Here is an 18,331-nt window from a genome sequence, read left to right as displayed (position 1 = left end):
TGAATGAATGTTAAGGTGAATTTTTCATTTGCAGTTTATGTTAACCAATGAATTAACTAATGTTAAAAATGAAGCCCTAATGTTAAGTGTGAATTAACAATAAAAAATCTAAACACTTTCAAACAATATCTATGGCATGTTGTAGTCCAGATTAAAATAGCCTGTTAAGTCTTAATACTTAAGTATTTGGCACTGTGATGAACATCATAGCAAATACACAAATCTGAATGGCTATTTAAAATTATTTAAATATGTTTTAGAAAGTAGCGCAACTGCTTTATTTATGGGGTTTCCAGAGTAAAGGCTGCTTTTTTTCTGCAGTTTAGTGTCATCTGCTGTCAGAGAGTGAATGTGCTTTCATTCAGTGCGTCTCACGTGTTCCTCATGTGCTTCTCTTACGTGCTTGTTTACATCAGAGCACACAGGAGTCATTCAAGGAGCATACAGCAGTGTTGTGCATTTTGACCAGTTGATGGGAATAGTATTCTTAAAATGCATTCCAAATTCGGAATAATTTGTAATATATAATTATTTACATATTCATTACCGTGATACATCACATTACCGAATACCGGCACACACACACACACACACACATATATATATATATATATATATATATATATATATATATATATATATATATCAGGGGTGTAATGTTACATGTTTTCTTATTGAACTGGGTTCGAACTATTTAAGTTCGAACTATTCGATTCTTTGGACTAGTCCTATTACAGTTGGAAAATAAAAGAGCTTAAAGTGTGTGAAATATAATGTTTTCATTGTCACTGTGCTCAACAAGGCAGCCCAAATGACGTAACAGGCAATGTGCTGTCTGCCCAGTGGCGTAATGTTAGCGGACAGGCACGCAGTACATTCACTGCGAAATGCCAAGTGGCACCGAAAGATGATGATCTTGTATCGACGATAGTCAGGGATAATGTCAAAAACATCAATTGTTGGCAATGTTAAGATATTTGGCATTTCCAATTAATGCAGGCCTGTTACATTCTTATTTGTATTAGGCCTATTATGAAGTTACTTTTATTATTAAATTAAAATTACAATTAATTTTCCAAACAAAAGACTAGGCTATTTACTCCTCAATTAAAATGTGTTAAATTTTAAGTATTTTAAAATTTTAAATTAATTTAAATTAAAATTTTAAAGTATTTTAAAAGAGGTCTATTATAAAATGAATTAAAGGCCTATAATTAAAACATTAACACCAATCATCAAAAGTCATAAATAAAAATGTATATATATATATATATATATATATATCAGGGGTGTAATGTTACATGTTTTCTTATTGAACTGGGTTCGAACTATTTAAGTTCGAACTATTCGATTCTTTGGACTAGTCCTATTACAGTTGGAAAATAAAAGAGCTTAAAGTGTGTGAAATATAATGTTTTCATTGTCACTGTGCTCAACAAGGCAGCCCAAATGACGTAACAGGCAATGTGCTGTCTGCCCAGTGGCGTAATGTTAGCGGACAGGCACGCAGTACATTCACTGCGAAATGCCAAGTGGCACCGAAAGATGATGATCTTGTATCGACGATAGTCAGGGATAATGTCAAAAACATCAATTGTTGGCAATGTTAAGATATTTGGCATTTCCAATTAATGCAGGCCTGTTACATTCTTATTTGTATTAGGCCTATTATGAAGTTACTTTTATTATTAAATTAAAATTACAATTAATTTTCCAAACAAAAGACTAGGCTATTTACTCCTCAATTAAAATGTGTTAAATTTTAAGTATTTTAAAATTTTAAATTAATTTAAATTAAAATTTTAAAGTATTTTAAAAGAGGTCTATTATAAAATGAATTAAAGGCCTATAATTAAAACATTAACACCAATCATCAAAAGTCATAAATAAAAATGTATATATATATATATATATATATATATCAGGGGTGTAATGTTACATGTTTTCTTATTGAACTGGGTTCGAACTATTTAAGTTCGAACTATTCGATTCTTTGGACTAGTCCTATTACAGTTGGAAAATAAAAGAGCTTAAAGTGTGTGAAATATAATGTTTTCATTGTCACTGTGCTCAACAAGGCAGCCCAAATGACGTAACAGGCAATGTGCTGTCTGCCCAGTGGCGTAATGTTAGCGGACAGGCACGCAGTACATTCACTGCGAAATGCCAAGTGGCACCGAAAGATGATGATCTTGTATCGACGATAGTCAGGGATAATGTCAAAAACATCAATTGTTGGCAATGTTAAGATATTTGGCATTTCCAATTAATGCAGGCCTGTTACATTCTTATTTGTATTAGGCCTATTATGAAGTTACTTTTATTATTAAATTAAAATTACAATTAATTTTCCAAACAAAAGACTAGGCTATTTACTCCTCAATTAAAATGTGTTAAATTTTAAGTATTTTAAAATTTTAAATTAATTTAAATTAAAATTTTAAAGTATTTTAAAAGAGGTCTATTATAAAATGAATTAAAGGCCTATAATTAAAACATTAACACCAATCATCAAAAGTCATAAATAAAAATGTTTAACACAAAATATGTTTAAAAAAAAAAAAAAAATTCACTATATATTATTAGTACATGTTCAGGGAATAAATTAAAACCGTTAGCTATGTACCATTATCAGCACATGCTGAAGTAGATCTCGGAGAGAATATGCAGCATCAGATGCCGAAAGCTCCAGCATTACACCATCATTCTGTTTATACTTTCAACTTCTACATAGTGAATTGACAGAGATTAAGACCAATTAAATTCACCAGCATAACTCTTGCGCAAAGTTTGCACATTGCTTGTGTGTTTCTAAATATAATCATTCTATAGCCCAAACTGAGGTCTTTGTTTTTTGCCAGTTAAATACTAAAGACAAAATTAAATCTTTAATAATTATATACTTTAAAATAGCTTATATTTATAAGTATCTTGTACGGTTTCAAACTTCTATAATTCATAGTAGATTGACAGTTCCTTGAAGCTAACAGTTTCATTGTATAGTAGCTTAATGAACACAGATTTTTACTTCTCTCTCTCCCTGGCCTCTCCCTCATTTAACCGTGGCCCATTTATGTGATTTCCTGTCCTTCATTATTCAGAGGCTGTCTGTGTGTCTCTGCATGAGGAGCCGGCTGCAGGACGTGTGTTACTTTTGCCTCTTTTTGTTCGTTATGAACTCTCTCTGTGATTAAATGACCCTTTCAGTAATGACGGACGGCAGAGGACATGGCGAGCTACTGAAGCAGTAAAACGCTGCTGTGACACTGCCTCTAGACGGCCGCATGGCCACCAATATGTTTAATGAAGGGAGTGATGAGTTATTGATGCGTCCGCTCTAATTAGAGGTTCAGAAGTGTCCACGGCAATCAAAGCTGTGACAGCAAATACAAAGAAGGCCATTGATTGTGTTGGGATGGACTGACTTTGGGTTTTGCAGTCTGGAAGAGCACAAGCACATAACTACTGTTCTACTTGACTGGCGCACCTATTCCGATTACTTACACTTCCTAGGATCAGTAAAACTAATTACTGCCCTTAACTTCAAAACCAATAATGAAAGGTTTAGGGGTGTGGAAAGTGCTTAGACATTCTTCAATTCAGATTCAGACGGATTCGAAATGTTTCTTTGTTTTAAAATCTATTTTGCTGCTTTGCTGTCAATTCTACTTAGACAACATCCTAACTAAAACAAACATTTCTAAATAATACAGTATATGTTTACACCAGCTACTGAGACTCACAATGGATTTTGAATAGTGGTTTAAGTTGTTAAGCATGTTGCTAAGCTAACAGCACAGTACTTTAATAAGCACTATACGCATAGAAACAAAGAACAGCCATGAATATTGTGTACAATCATTTCAGAATTAGACTGAACTATTTTCATTTATACAAAGCACTAAAACCAACATTAATTTCAATTCATCTGCCGCCTTATGATTTTTATTCTCTCAGCTCATTGCAATGCATTCTGGGATACATGAAAAGCATTTCCGACTGAAACTGGCTAAACTGAGAAGGCATCTTAGAAAGCAATATACCATAACATTTTGAAATGAAAATTCTCTTTTTTTTTTGCTTTGCGTTCATTTTATCATAATTACAACATATTAGTGCCCTGTTCTGGGACCTCAAGCTGCTAACTCTCGCATTTTGTGTAGGCTGGTGTCATTTAATAAAAACACTCTTGTGAAACTCGAATCGGATTTGTTTATCAAAACAAGCAAAATAGTGACAAACTGCCTCTACAATAGTTTTATCAATGCAATGATTTCGTTTTAAATCAATGAATGCATTTAATCAAGTGTATTCAGATTTGTAGATCTTTGAAGGTTGTTTAATTCATTGCTACATCAATTTATGATTTTCTATTTTTCAGTGATACACAGAGAATTACCTTTTGAAACTACTACTACTGAAAATGGACACCGGACCATTAATAAACACTACAATACAGTCTTACATAGTCAAGGGTTTTTACTTTACAACATATTCAGATAACATTTAATCAGTTTTTTAATAAATGGTTTGATTATAAGCTTGTATTTGTCATTGTACTACAGCCAAAACACATTACTGAAAGATTATCTGGAAAATACCGAAGTTGTATTGTGAAGAGAAGCTACATATTTTAAATTAATTCTCATGCTTGTCAGCTTTTCATTAAAAAGTTAAATACAATAAGTACTCTACAACTGTACAAACAATTTCCAGTATAACCTTTGAAAATGCTGACTATATAGTTTCATGAAACACAATAGCTTTTTATTACTTTCTCCCCAAAGGGTTTTGTCGTCAATAGCCATTAACAGTAACTAGTTTTCAGAAACGTGCTGTAGATAAAAGGAATGAAGCAACCTAGACATCTTTTCAAACATGCTCAAAATAAACTTAGTTACTTAAAGCAAACAACAACTCATATACAGTCTTCTTTTGTGCAAGACTGTATGGTTTGTTCATGTATTCAAAGAACACCAGGCTCTAGGTCAAACACGAGTCTCTCATTTTCAGTTCAAGGTGAACGAAGCATTTAGACAATCTCCCCTGCACATGCACCATCTGCGACGGTCTGTTGCTTCACTTCCTCTCTGCTTTTTCTCTCCACAAGGTTCAGTTGTTTTCATCTACGTTATGAGAAAATGCTATGAGCTGATCTGGGAGCAGTGCCAGGTGCCACACGCCAGTCTGTTTCCTTTAATATGCTCCATTTTAGCATGCACTGTATTTAAAGCAACCTGGTACTACACTTAGCACAGGAATTTTACAGTTCAGACCAACGGATTCAGATGCGCTTGAACTGTTTTTCTTGTAGTTTTACAATAAGTAACAAAACATTAAGGACAGAATGACATTTTCTGGGGGCGGATGAGAATTTAAGAACCTAGTCCACAAAATTAGGACGAGAGACGAGTCATAAATCAGCAAAACAGCCAAGAACTAAATTACCCTAATCTCAACAAACAGAAATCCCAAATGTACTGGAAATCTAAATTTAGAGAGTGCCAGGTTGGTACAAATATCTGTCTCAGCTCTGGAGCAGAGAATAATTTGCTTTTACTGCATTTTTACATGCATATCTTTATTTAGTTGACCCTCTCTAGGATTAATATCAATAACTATAAATTTCATATGTCTCCGGAGAGGTCTGACATTTCTTGAACTCTGACTTAATGAACCTGAGAATAGTTTTATCAATGCAATGATTTCGTTTTAAATCAATGAATGCATTTAATCAAGTGTATTCAGATTTGTAGATCTTTGAAGGTTGTTTAATTCATTGCTACATCAATTTATGATTTTCTATTTTTCAGTGATACACAGAGAATTACCTTTTGAAACTACTACTACTGAAAATGGACACCGGACCATTAATAAACACTACAATACAGTCTTACATAGTCAAGGGTTTTTACTTTACAACATATTCAGATAACATTTAATCAGTTTTTTAATAAATGGTTTGATTATAAGCTTGTATTTGTCATTGTACTACAGCCAAAACACATTACTGAAAGATTATCTGGAAAATACCGAAGTTGTATTGTGAAGAGAAGCTACATATTTTAAATTAATTCTCATGCTTGTCAGCTTTTCATTAAAAAGTTAAATACAATAAGTAGCTAAGGGTGGTACTATAGAAATAAATCCTAGAAATGTACCCCAAATATAAATAATTATTAATTTTTATTTTTCTCTACCTGTTCTCTTTCATTAAAGCATTACGTTCATGTTAATCTACATTGTCAGATGAAAGACTGGTCAGGGCAGTTTAAGAATGCAATAGACTATTGATTGGTTTTTGAAAATGATGTGGTAAAGGCTGAGGACAAGTGTGTGTGAGTGGGACTGAATCAGTTATTAGATGTGGATAAAATGATCCAGCAGTCTGTTGTTAGTATTCATCAGTCATGGTGAAACCGTTCTCTCATTACTGATTCAAACTGAGACATAATCACCTACACAACATGGCCCGCATGTCACACAGGAAGTTCATACAAATGCACAATGAGCAGAAAATTACTCTGAAACAATGGTGAAAAGCATAACCTACAGTAATAGTACTGTGCCTTACTCCCACACATGCATTCAATATTCAAATAGATTCTGAACAAATAGATTCGATAGTCAACACTGTTACTGCTAAAGAAAGCTTTAAATTAAAACGCTTGCTAAGTTAGAACTGGGATACATGAAAAGCATTTTGTGCCTACCTAGGCTACATTACGGTTTTAAAACATCAAGTCTACTATACATTTTTACTAGTTAGTAATTTGCAAATTAGCAGCGTTTGCTATGCTTGTTTTACAGATAGAAATTATACTTCATATCATGTGGCATGTTTAGTAAATCTATCTATCTATCTGTCTATCTATCTGTCTATCTATCTATCTATCTATCTATCTATCTATCTATCTATCTATCTCACTGTAATTCACTATGAATAAATTACCAAATAATATAATAAAATAGTAAATGTAAATTTTAATTAAAACCATTCAAAAATGTTTTTTATAATTCAAATAACTATATGAAAACCATCCAAAATATTGAGAGAAGACAATACAAGATGCATTAAATAATGTCAATAATGAAATAATGTGAAATCAAAATAGCCTAATATGAGTCCTAATATTCATATTTTAATTTTTTTGGAGTGAAATTTGACCTGGATTTCCAGGTTTCAGGTGTAGATATTTTTTTTCACTCAGTAATTGCTGGTATATTTCATAAATAATTACAAAGAAACAGCAAAGTAACACATTGAATTAAAACGTGACATTTTTAAATAGTGTTTCCTGGTAAAACATATTCCATTACTCTTCTTTTTTTTTTCTTTTTTTTTTTTACTTCGAAAAAATTATTTTTTTCTTTTGTAAGAACTCAGAATGCCCTAGCAACACCCTAGCAACCACCCACAATACCCTACCATAACTGTGGCAAGACTCGTTCCAACAAGCACCACTCAATTTCTTCTGAAAATGTAAAAATGTAGTTAATCTTCCATACATAAAGAAAAATACAAAGAAATGTAAATGGTTCCTGCAAGTATAGAAGATACACTGACATTTTTATCTAAAATCATCACTTAAACAAAACTATTTCCAAAGCCCCAGGGTTCTAGTATACCATGATAATATATACCTGTATGATGTATAATGTTCCTATAAAAGACTTTGAAAACTACATTATTACCAGGACTTTTCTCAACAGACTGACTTTCAGAGCATTGCATATCCCACCGAGAAAGATGTGATTCGAGTCACAGTGAGTTACAGAGAAGCCCAGGTTATTCTGATCACCCCATGTATGTATGATTCCAATCTGATTTCCTTTGAGAGTCGGACAACCCTGAACCAGAGGAATCCTGTTGCTCTGTCACACCGCGGCTCTTTCCGCCCACGCTCCGCCATCTACTGCAAGCCTCCAAAACAAGTGTGACAAACCTCTTACTCACAGACACAAACTCAGCCTCGCTTTCTCACACCTCTAACTCTACGCCCTGCAAAGATGATCAAGTTTTTCCCCGAGTTTCTGCAAGCACCACCCGCGGCCTCAATACAAACAGACGTCTGCGCTCATCTACACCCTCACAGCTAACCCTGGCTCCTCCGCGCCATTCACCCAGCCAAGACGGAGCGAATTTTATTTTACAGACCATCTCAAGGGAGGAGGCAGAAACTGAGAGGGAAATGTGGAGAGCGAAGCAGTGGTGCTGCAAATCCATTCCTGTCTTAGCGCGCTGCCAGCATCTCACGTCCCTTAGGACTACTGTCAACCATTGCAAAACTGGGACAGGAAGAGAGCGAGAGAGCTTATTGATGGTCACTCAATTCTGGTGACACAGCTAAACAGCATCAGATGGTGTCACACTAGAAATGAAAACCAACACTATTAAATTTTCATTAAAGGAAGCACCTGTTACAAGCTCTGAATTAATTTTTAATGGCTTACCGGGGCTTAAATCAGTTGTCTTTTTTCAACAAAGATTTTGATTAACGCATCAGTCTGCTAACTTTAAAAATTAAGCTACCAAATGTGGGTTTTTGCAGCAATGCCATGGAAGAAAAACTTTTGGCTCCTCAATGAACCTTTCAGCAAAGAGTTCCTAGAAGAACCACTAATTGCTTAGTTTAAAGAGCATTTTAATAATTCAAACCTTTTCCTGTGTGGATGTTAAAGGTTCTTAATGGAAGTATGTTTGCCAATAAACAAACTTAAAAAAGATTGTCCTTGACAGTAACATGCTAAAGTCAGTAATGCCGCTGCAACCGCTCATGTTGTTTCAAGGGAGTTAATTACATAAAGATATCAAGACAACACTACGCTGCTAAAAACCATTAAACACTGCTCTTATCTAGTAGAAGTGTAAATGCAATTAGGCTTTTGAAATCAAAGGTTTCTATTTAATTAATTGAAGGTAGATGTCTAAATTTCAAATCCAATTAAAGCATAAAGCTTGAGGTCCAAAAATGAAATCTCATCACTGTATTTCCCCTTATTAGAAGGCACAAAACACACATTTTCCAAAACAGCACGGGGAGCCTAAATTAAAATTAAAATAAGTATCATTGACAATTATTTTGTAACTTGAACGTAAGATGGCTCTAACTGCACATAAACCATTAAACAAGACGTGAATTAAGTGTGATATGCTTAGAAATGAGAAGGGCTTTTACATAATTTACCTAGAAATTTTCACTTTTGAGCAATTTCCTCACTCATGCCTCTCAAAGCCACTCTAATGGTGCAATTTAATTTAAATGCCTCCATAATTTTTTTAGGCACGAGAGACAACTATTCTTTGCATTCAAACAATCCCACAGTTGTGATGATGGTGAGTTTTATTATACAGCATGCTGGAAACATGGCTTCAACTGCAAACATTAGAAATGTCATAATGGCAGCAAATTCACAACGGTTTCTGCATTGTGGACTAAACATTCATGATAAACCCAGAGTAAGATGCTATCTGTGTCCTCGCTGGCCTTCACCAACTAACATCTTTGAAAGGCATGAAGTCTCTCACGGACTGAATTTTTTATGGACATTTTCTGCTATTTTTTTATTGTATTTTTAAACCAATTGGATTTTCTTTGGATTTGTGCTGAGAATTAATTTCCCACCCAGCAAGTGACCTTCAACATCAAAATGTGCAAAGGTTAACAAAACACTTTTAAGCAAGTTGAAATTATGTTAAAATGTCAATTGATTTGTGAAATCAAAACAAAATCCAAAAGTGATTCGACCTTGATCGATGACATTGATTCATCTGTAAATAACCATTAAAATGGCAAATGGGTCACATAAAAGGGACAGTTTACCCAAAAATTTTAATTCCATCATTTAATCTCATGTTATTCCAAATCTGGTTGGTGGTTTTGGACCTCACTGACTTTCAATGTATGGGCCAAAAAGTTGAAACATAAAAACACAGTTGTGGAACAACATAAGGAACAGTAAATTATTATTATTATTATTTAAATTTGTATTTTTGGGTGAACAATCCCTTTAACCAATGTATGGTAAATAGAACTTTTCAAGGAAAATATATTTATTTATTCATTCATCATTTATTTTGTGATATCAGACCAGCAGAAGTTAGGACAGTGCTGTCCAGCTGAAACATTTTATGATCATTCTTGTCGCCTGGAAGGCCGAATTAACAGGATACTTTATATAAGGCGAGCTGTCACCAAACCCCATGCTCGGAGGATAGGGTAGAGGAGCTAGAGACATTATCTTGATGAAGCTATGAACAATGCAGCCAGTGTAAACCAATGAAAACCAGATAGAATCTTTTTTAATTGAGATTAGACTCTGCAAGTTCAACATGTGCCCATCTGATTTTAGAGATGGCTCGGTGGTCTTCCCAGTAAACTCTTCGTGGTGGGAATCAATTATGGCTTCTTCTCTGATATGCGACCTCATAGAGTCGAGTGATGTAGAGAAGGGGAGGAGATCTTCACCTGTTCTCTTTTGGGATTCATGTCGGTGGATACATACCTCCTTTTCTACAAATTTTCTTGCCGGGTTTTCTGGCACATTCCTTGGATATTCTTTTTACTGCAAAATGAATAGAAGACTAAAAAATAACATGGGAGTCCATTACGGACATCAGCAGCATGCAACAGCACAACTTGACTGAAAGAGGAAGAGAAGAGCTTAACAAATTATCTGACCTAAATCATCATTATCATCATGAGTACTGCAAAAAAAAAATCCCCTCTTTATGGTTTATTTATGGGCCATTTACACTAGTGTGTGTTTGTCTAGCAAGTAAAGAGAGGGGAAAGAAATCCGACCACCTAAAATGGACGTGCTGCAGCACACAGAAAGATTTGCATGTGCAAGGGATGGTGGGAAGGTTAGGACACATGTACAGCCTCACTCACTCACGCACACTTACACATTAATCAGCGGCATGCATTGGGCATGCAGAGATCATGCAATTTTTTTTCTCCGCTGCACTCACTACACTCTGCACAAAGGAAACTGACACAGTGAAATGACAAAGACAGGTCCGTCCTGCCCACACATAAACTCACCATCCTCCGTTGGCACATATATGTTTAAGAATAAGCAGTCTTCGCTCTGGTCCTGTACGTAGGATGACACAACTTCAATGCCATTGGTGAACCAAACTGGCAGCATAACGTCTGGTAGCCTGCCCTCCAGCAGGGTTTGGGGACAAACGGGGCCAAACTGAGTTGCATTACGAATATCTGACCATGAAACAGGTGGCTCGGGCGGCTGGAAGCGCCTTTCACCTGTGGGAGGTGCTGCATAGGGGACACCCAGGAACTGGATGACGGGCCCAAGGATCTCATTGTTGAGTTCTTTTTTGAATCCCCGCAGTTTGCCGTAAGTTGTAGTGACAACGGGGTCCGTTTCGTCTAGTTTTTGTGAGGCAGCCAGCTGGGCGTGCAGGGTCATGCCTAATATCCAACACAAGAATGGGAGATCCAGGCTAGCGCTGAGGCCTAGCCGCGGACACATGGACCGCCAGATGCCGCCCAGGCGGTTTGGTTGTTGAAAGGGCATGTTCAATCCTCTTCACGCTAGTCCCGCTACTAGTTTATATCCACCTGCACGAAAGAAAGGATCAAACCCAAGATGCCAGACGTTTCGAGAGTGAAGCTGTCAAAAATCTCAAAGCCTCTTTGCATGGCAAGTATTCCCACATGGACTTAAACACGTATCCAAGCAACATCTTCATCAAGAACCAGCTATTCGTCAGGTCCCAGTCTATTGACAACGTAGCTTTCCATCTTGGCTACGTGCGGGTGTCAGGGGTGGGGGAGGCATTAGCAGCAGGTTGTCCACAGATAAATCAAGCCTGGTGTATTGGTTGGTCTATATCCTGTTGGAAATAAAATAAAATAAAATTAGTGGTGAGGCAGAGGAAAATGGTGCTTTATTGGCGTCTGTGACTTTGTGTGCCTGCGATCAAGCAGAATGTTCTAGGATCACAGCTCACCGGCATGACACAGCATCTATCACACAGACCCATTGAGACAGTTAAGCCGTGTCTCGGCCAACGGCAAATCAAATACTTCTCCAATACACTCAAAGGCTGAAGTGATTATATAATAAAGCAGTACTTAAGACACAGTATTGAAACTCATTTTGTCAGGGGGCATTCTGGGGTCTAACACGGATGTTATAAAAGGTAAAACTTCTTCAAATATCGCAAATTATTCAGTTTTGGGGAGTCTCACCACATATTTTATAATCTGTGGTTGTGTATTCATAGAAAAAAAAATTCATGCTTCATAATATATTTTTTTTTTTTGCTTTTTTTTTTTTGTTGTTTTTGTTGTTACTATATTTAAATATTTTTAAGAAAATAAGCAAATATTATGCCAGACTACTCAATTTATATTTATTTTCTCATTTTCTCTGAAACTTTCATATATTAAAAAAAACTTTATCATGCAGTGCAAATGCCATTGACCCAGCAGTTTAAACCAAGTAATCAACAAATTGTCATGTCATTTGTTTTGATCATGGCTTGTTTGGACAAAATCTCTTCGTTCCCATTACTGCAAATCCAAGTCTTACGCAAAAACAGGAAACAGAATATCGAACAGCAGCACCACAAACCGTCCACATCGATTTAATGCATAATTCACACTTTGTCTACTCACCGATCTGCAACCTTGCAAATGTGCAATAACTATATTTGGATCCCCAAGAACACAAGTCTTAATAAGGAATAGAGGTTCATTTATAACTGTGGGTGAGTCTTCCCCAGTGTGACGGGCGAATTCAGAACAGACTTTCGCTCTTCACGGTAAATGAGAAAAGCACCTCTGCTAGGGTTTATGTTCCACTATAAAGGGGCATTTGTCTTGAGCATTACTGTACCACCACACACAGCCCCCCTTGCCCACTACCCTCCAACAACCAAATCATTCATGATGACTAGCCCTGGAAGTGTCAGCAGATCCGGACTGAGGGCCACACAGCCAGACAGGGAGCAGACAAGGCTGAACGGAAATGCACCAGCTGACCTTTCTTCTACCCCCATATAATGGCTTCCACAGACAATGCTTAAAGAGCCTCCTTTATTTTTATTTTTGTTTTTATAATATTTTAATGGTGAAACAAGAACCGCCAACATTTTATTAAATTCAAAAGGTTTTTGAACAAACCACCGTATGGTTTTAAAGGTAGGGATATAACAAAAAAATAAATAGACAACTTACAAATTTACAACTCAATTAGTAATGCCTGACTGTTTTACTTTTATACTTAATATAAAATATAAAAGTTTGAAACATTAGAATTTATCAAATTGAAAAAATTTATATGTGCTATTTCTATTTGTCTATTTTGTTTGTTTGTAAAAATATTGTTAATTATATACAATTCATTGACGGATGGATGGATTATACAATATATGTTATATATAATCTCAGACTAGTATATTTATTATCATTATCGAAATAACTGACCACATTTCCAAAACCTACTTACTATTACCGCAACAGATGTTAATTAGATGTTAATTTAATTAACAGAAAAAGAGAACTTTGATTTTAAATGCATGTGCAGAATCTACAAATGATGTTCTTTTGGGTTTGTCACATCTCTTTAAAAATAAGTCACTTTATATTCAAATATAACAAAACAATGGTTGTAAATTGTGGAAGGTGTTGTGGTAATGAGAGAAGTCAATAAAAAAAACTTTTAAATTAAACAATTATTATTTCAGAATTTCAAGTAACTGTGGGTGACTATTCATAATACATTTTTAAATATGTTAAAATGTATTTGCTTTTCTAACAGTGTTGATGTTTGAGTTTTTTTTTTAGGACTTATTTTGGAAATTATGTTCAAAAAGGTGTTAAATGGTAAGTAAAAGTTTTTAAATTAATGTTCCCAAATTCTCCAGACATTGTTGCTAATGTCTGGAAAAAAAGAAGTTAATTTAAGCATTTGTAAAATGTTCATTTCGTGAGAAACACATATATCTACATATTTCTTAATATATTTAATATAAGCATTAATATGTTATTATATTTGCAAATTAATAAGCATTAATATCGAACTTCTATACAATATATATAATTCATAATATAAAAATATATTATATTTAAAATACAAATATAAAAAAACTGATAACACAGGGCATGCTTTTAATACTTTTTGGCTTTTAATGAACAATCTCTAAGCTGCCATACAATCTTGAATATTTGGTTGTACACTGTATATGCAAGTTCGGTCTTGCAAACAAACACATGCCTAAAACTAGCCTCATTCTGCAAAACCGAATATGTTAGCTGAAGTGTTTTATTTTATCCATGATTAGTCAATCTCACTGTCGACCAGTTGACATTTCTACTCCCCTCACTTCATATTTCAAAACAAATTGCTCCTATTGACGGTAGCCTATCAATGACAGGCTTCAAAAAGATGCAAAACAGTCTGCTGCATCGCATAATTAGGCAAACAGATAAACAGAGATGCATAATGTGAAATCCACTGCATTGATTGTATACCATAGTCTTAATGAGCCTATAAAATCAGGATTTTTACAACAGACTGATGAGACAAAACAGCTTCAACTCCACTGCAAATATTTTAGGAGTACATTTTACAAGAAAACACTACAGTATGCAAGTTTTTTTTTTCTTCAAAATTTTACTATTTATTACCTTTTTTGCCATTAATTGTGAAATGTACTAGCGTTTTCTTAAATGAAAAGTATTTCTTCACCATATATTTTAGTCTTTATATAAGCCTATATATTGGCAATTGTTCATAATGAGGTCGGTTTGGCTCAGAAGATGGGGAACTGAGTTGAGAGAAAAAAAACTTCTGAATCCTTTGAGACAGTATGTAACAATCTCTTTCGGGATCTTAACACAGTATTCCCTTGCAGACAAATAGAGAATCCACAGCACAGAGACTGTAAATCTCCTTAGAATACACAATCTAATTTTCCTTTCCAATCATCCTTATGCCTTTGCCTGTTCTTCTCTTATAAGTACATTTACTCATTCTGAAGGCCTGGTACACTAATGACATCATCCTCCATCCTCTTACACCACTTTTGATAGATATAAACTGCTACATGAAGATATGCAAATATGTTTTACTGAATACCTCTTCCAAAGAATTGAGGACATATTTTCTGCATGGTCAAATGTAAATGCAAAAACTTCTCGCTTTGGAATACATTAATCTATATCTTTTACTTCCACCATTTAAAACCTACCACAAATATCTTGTGAAATATTTTGCTGTCTTTCTTTTCGAAAGTGCCACTTTTTTCATTTCCTGTTATATAAACCCGAAGCATTCATACATTTTTTTTTCCCTGTGGGTCTGATATCTTTGTCTCAATGCTTTAGCTGTGTTTTCTCTTGAAGTTGTTTTTAGTGTGTTTTGTCATTTCTTTCTGCTTGAAGTGCTTATCTTGTAGCTCCTGCTGTGAGTTGTCCTGTTAAAGACCGAGAGCTGTTAAACCCAGGAATCTCAGTGAATCTCAGTTGAGACTCAAGCGCACCTACAATAATAGAGCCTCCCTAAATATGTTCTTGTATAGCATTCAAATCACTGACAGCTGTAGAAAAACTCAATTAAAAAATAAGAATAAGAATAATAACTTCTCAAACTGATCAAAAGTGACAAAAGGAAATATGCAATGTTACAAAAGATTTCTATTTTTAATTAGTGCTGCTCTTTTGAACTTTCTATTCATCAAAGAATCATTAAAAAAATGTACTATCACAGTTTCCATAAAAGAATAAAGCAACTGTTCATAAAGTATGCTACAATATTATATTTTAGTCAAAGTACAAATCTACTTTCCCCCGAACGTTCTCAACAACATTCTTATTCTCAACTTCCAACATACTGGCATCTGAGGATAATAGAGTACAGTTCAAAGCGGAAAACAAATAGATGATTATTTTTAAGTGAATGCCAACAGATGTTGTGCACACAGGCCAGAACAGTGAGTTACTGCAGCAGTCAGTCAAATCTGCGGCCATTTCATCAGCGTTTGCTTAAGGCCCGCACACGCTCACACTCACTGTAATGATCTCATCTCAACCGCAATAAGACTTTGGGATTAATTTATAGGCCAAAGTGTATATGATTATGTGTGAATGTGCTTAGCTTGCAGGTCAGGATGGTGGTAGAGGCGAGTTTGGGGAACCTAAGGTGTGATTAAATAAACCCTGAGTTTATTAGATCTGCTTTCAAAGACTCATTAAAAATTACTCATCATTTCCATGACGGAGCAATCCATCATATCATCAGTCTAGTCAGTAATGCCACTCACACATCATTGGAAAGTGGTACAACAAAGTGACAGTTGACATCAGTTCTTTTTTCAACACTTGCATGCTAGATAAATGGCATAGGTAATTAAAAATTTGCAAAGATTAAAGGAGTAATTCATCCATCCAAAAATAAAAAATTCTATCATTATTTGCTCAACTACTTGTCACTCCAAAACCATATGCTGTTATTTTTTGTGCAAAACACAAAGACTAATTTACAAACTGTCTCTGTAATGACCTTTTTTCTTCACTTCACTTGTTCAAGCTTCTTTTGAAGTGAAATACCTGCACTTCATAATCTACTTTCAGATATTCACACAATTTTATGGCAGTCTAAAACTAAAAATGAGACTGCTGTCGTTATTTACTCCCCCTCATGTCATTCCAAATGTAACTTTCTTCTGCAAAAAAAAAAATAAGATATTTTGAGCAATAAGTTTTGGAATCATTAACATTCATCGAATAAAAAAAAAATATATATATATTTCTCAGCATATCTTATCTTATGCCGCACTGAAGAAATTAAGTCATAGAGGTTTGATATTACATAGTTGAGTTAATTATAGAAGAATTGTCATTTCTTGGTGAACTACTTTTAGATATGCACACAATCTTATGGCTGTCTAGAGATAGCTCAACCAAACAAAATTCTGAAGAATGTAGTCAACCAAACAGTTTTGGTTACTACTAACATTGGTGCGGATCTTCTGGCCAGGTGTGAAGACAACAATCACACTCAGGTGAGGACCAAACAACCGTACCGAGACCCAGCTGAAGAGGTTCCAAATAGGGCTGCACGATGTGTCGTTTAAGCATCGATATCACAATGTACGAATCCACGATAGTCACATCGCAGGATGTGCGATGTAGGTTGTCGTAGCTGATCCGTTATTCATTAACTGTATGGGCCAGCTGCTCCCCGGCCCTTGACGAATATGATTCGCGGATTAATTGCACAATTTAACCATCATAGTGAAAGTTTTGACAGGGCAGAGAGAGAGAGAGAGAGCGTGAGAGAGAGAGAGAGAGAGAGAGTGCAAGAGAGCGCGTGAGAGAGAGAGAGAGAGAGAGAGAGAGAGAGAGAGAGAGAGAGAGAGAGAGAGAGAGAGAGAGAGAGAGAGAGAGAGAGAGAGAGACCATCTTCAAAACAACACGAGCGCGGTCTTGCTCTCTCTCCCTCGTGCATATTAATTAATTAACACGGTGGTGTCGATGTTTAAATCATTTCAAATGAGAATGTAAGTGTGCTCACCCCATTTTTGTTTGTAAGAAAAAATTTGATTAGATTTCATATCGCAATATATATCGCAGAAAAATAAAATATCGCAATGTCATTTTTTCCCAATATCGTGCAGCCCTAGTTCCAAACTAACTCTGGTGCGATTGAATGGATCAACCAATGAATGGATGATCTTAAGCACATGTGTGGTATTGTTTACAGTTTCTGGTTCCCTTGCAAAAAGTGCAGTGTGAAAGCGAACCGCACCAAACCAACATTGTATTTGGTCCAGACCAAAGCAAGTGAACTAGCGGACTTTCCTGGTGTGAATACACTCTTAGAAAATAACACAAACGTATGGCTTTCTAAAGTTAAAGGCACAGCTAACACAAAACAACAAGAAGAAAAATTCTGTCACATTTACTCACCCTCTTCTCATTTCTTTTAAAGAATGCAAAAGAAGATATTTTGAAGTATGTTAGAAACCACTGTATGGACTATATATACACACATACATACAGAAAATATATATCATGTTATATGCTCTACCAGTCAATAATATAATATATATCATGTTATATACTCCACTGAACAGAGTCATAGAGGTTTAGAATTACATGAAGGTCAGTAAATGATGAAAGAAAGAAAATCAAATCTCAAACACATTTACTCCCTCCATTTTCCTCAAGTATCATTTTTAAAAACTCCATCGCCTGAGTGCTATTTTATGGTGGCCCCTGTAGGCACCCTTTGAAGATGGTAAGACTGTATAAAAAAAAGCTAATTTTTGTGTCTGTGTTATACAGAAAAACAA

The 18,331-nt window shown here is 35.1% G+C and overlaps 1 protein-coding gene across 5 annotated transcripts in view; it reads right to left on the bottom strand.

Moving 5' to 3' along the window:
• The window catches only part of LOC132126048 (neuroligin-1-like), a 284,712-nt gene that overhangs the window by 181,518 nt on the left and 84,863 nt on the right, over window positions 1–18,331 (bottom strand). For 3 of the 5 annotated variants that reach the window (XM_059537039.1, XM_059537042.1, XM_059537040.1), the window contains 2 exons: window positions 11,049–11,863; window positions 10,507–10,566 (listed from right to left, as the gene is read on the bottom strand). In XM_059537039.1, the coding sequence (XP_059393022.1) occupies window positions 10,507–10,566; window positions 11,049–11,544 (556 nt within the window). In that variant the 5' untranslated portion in view covers window positions 11,545–11,863. The remainder of the gene's footprint in view (window positions 1–10,506; window positions 10,567–11,048; window positions 11,864–18,331) is intronic. The other 2 variants (XM_059537043.1, XM_059537044.1) reach the window with 1 other exon arrangement.

The sequence above is a fragment of the Carassius carassius genome, chromosome 44, assembly GCF_963082965.1.
Source record: "Carassius carassius chromosome 44, fCarCar2.1, whole genome shotgun sequence".
NCBI lineage: Eukaryota > Metazoa > Chordata > Actinopteri > Cypriniformes > Cyprinidae > Carassius > Carassius carassius.
Note: the sequence above shows the minus strand (reverse complement) of the source record. Positions and strands in the feature narration are given on the sequence as shown.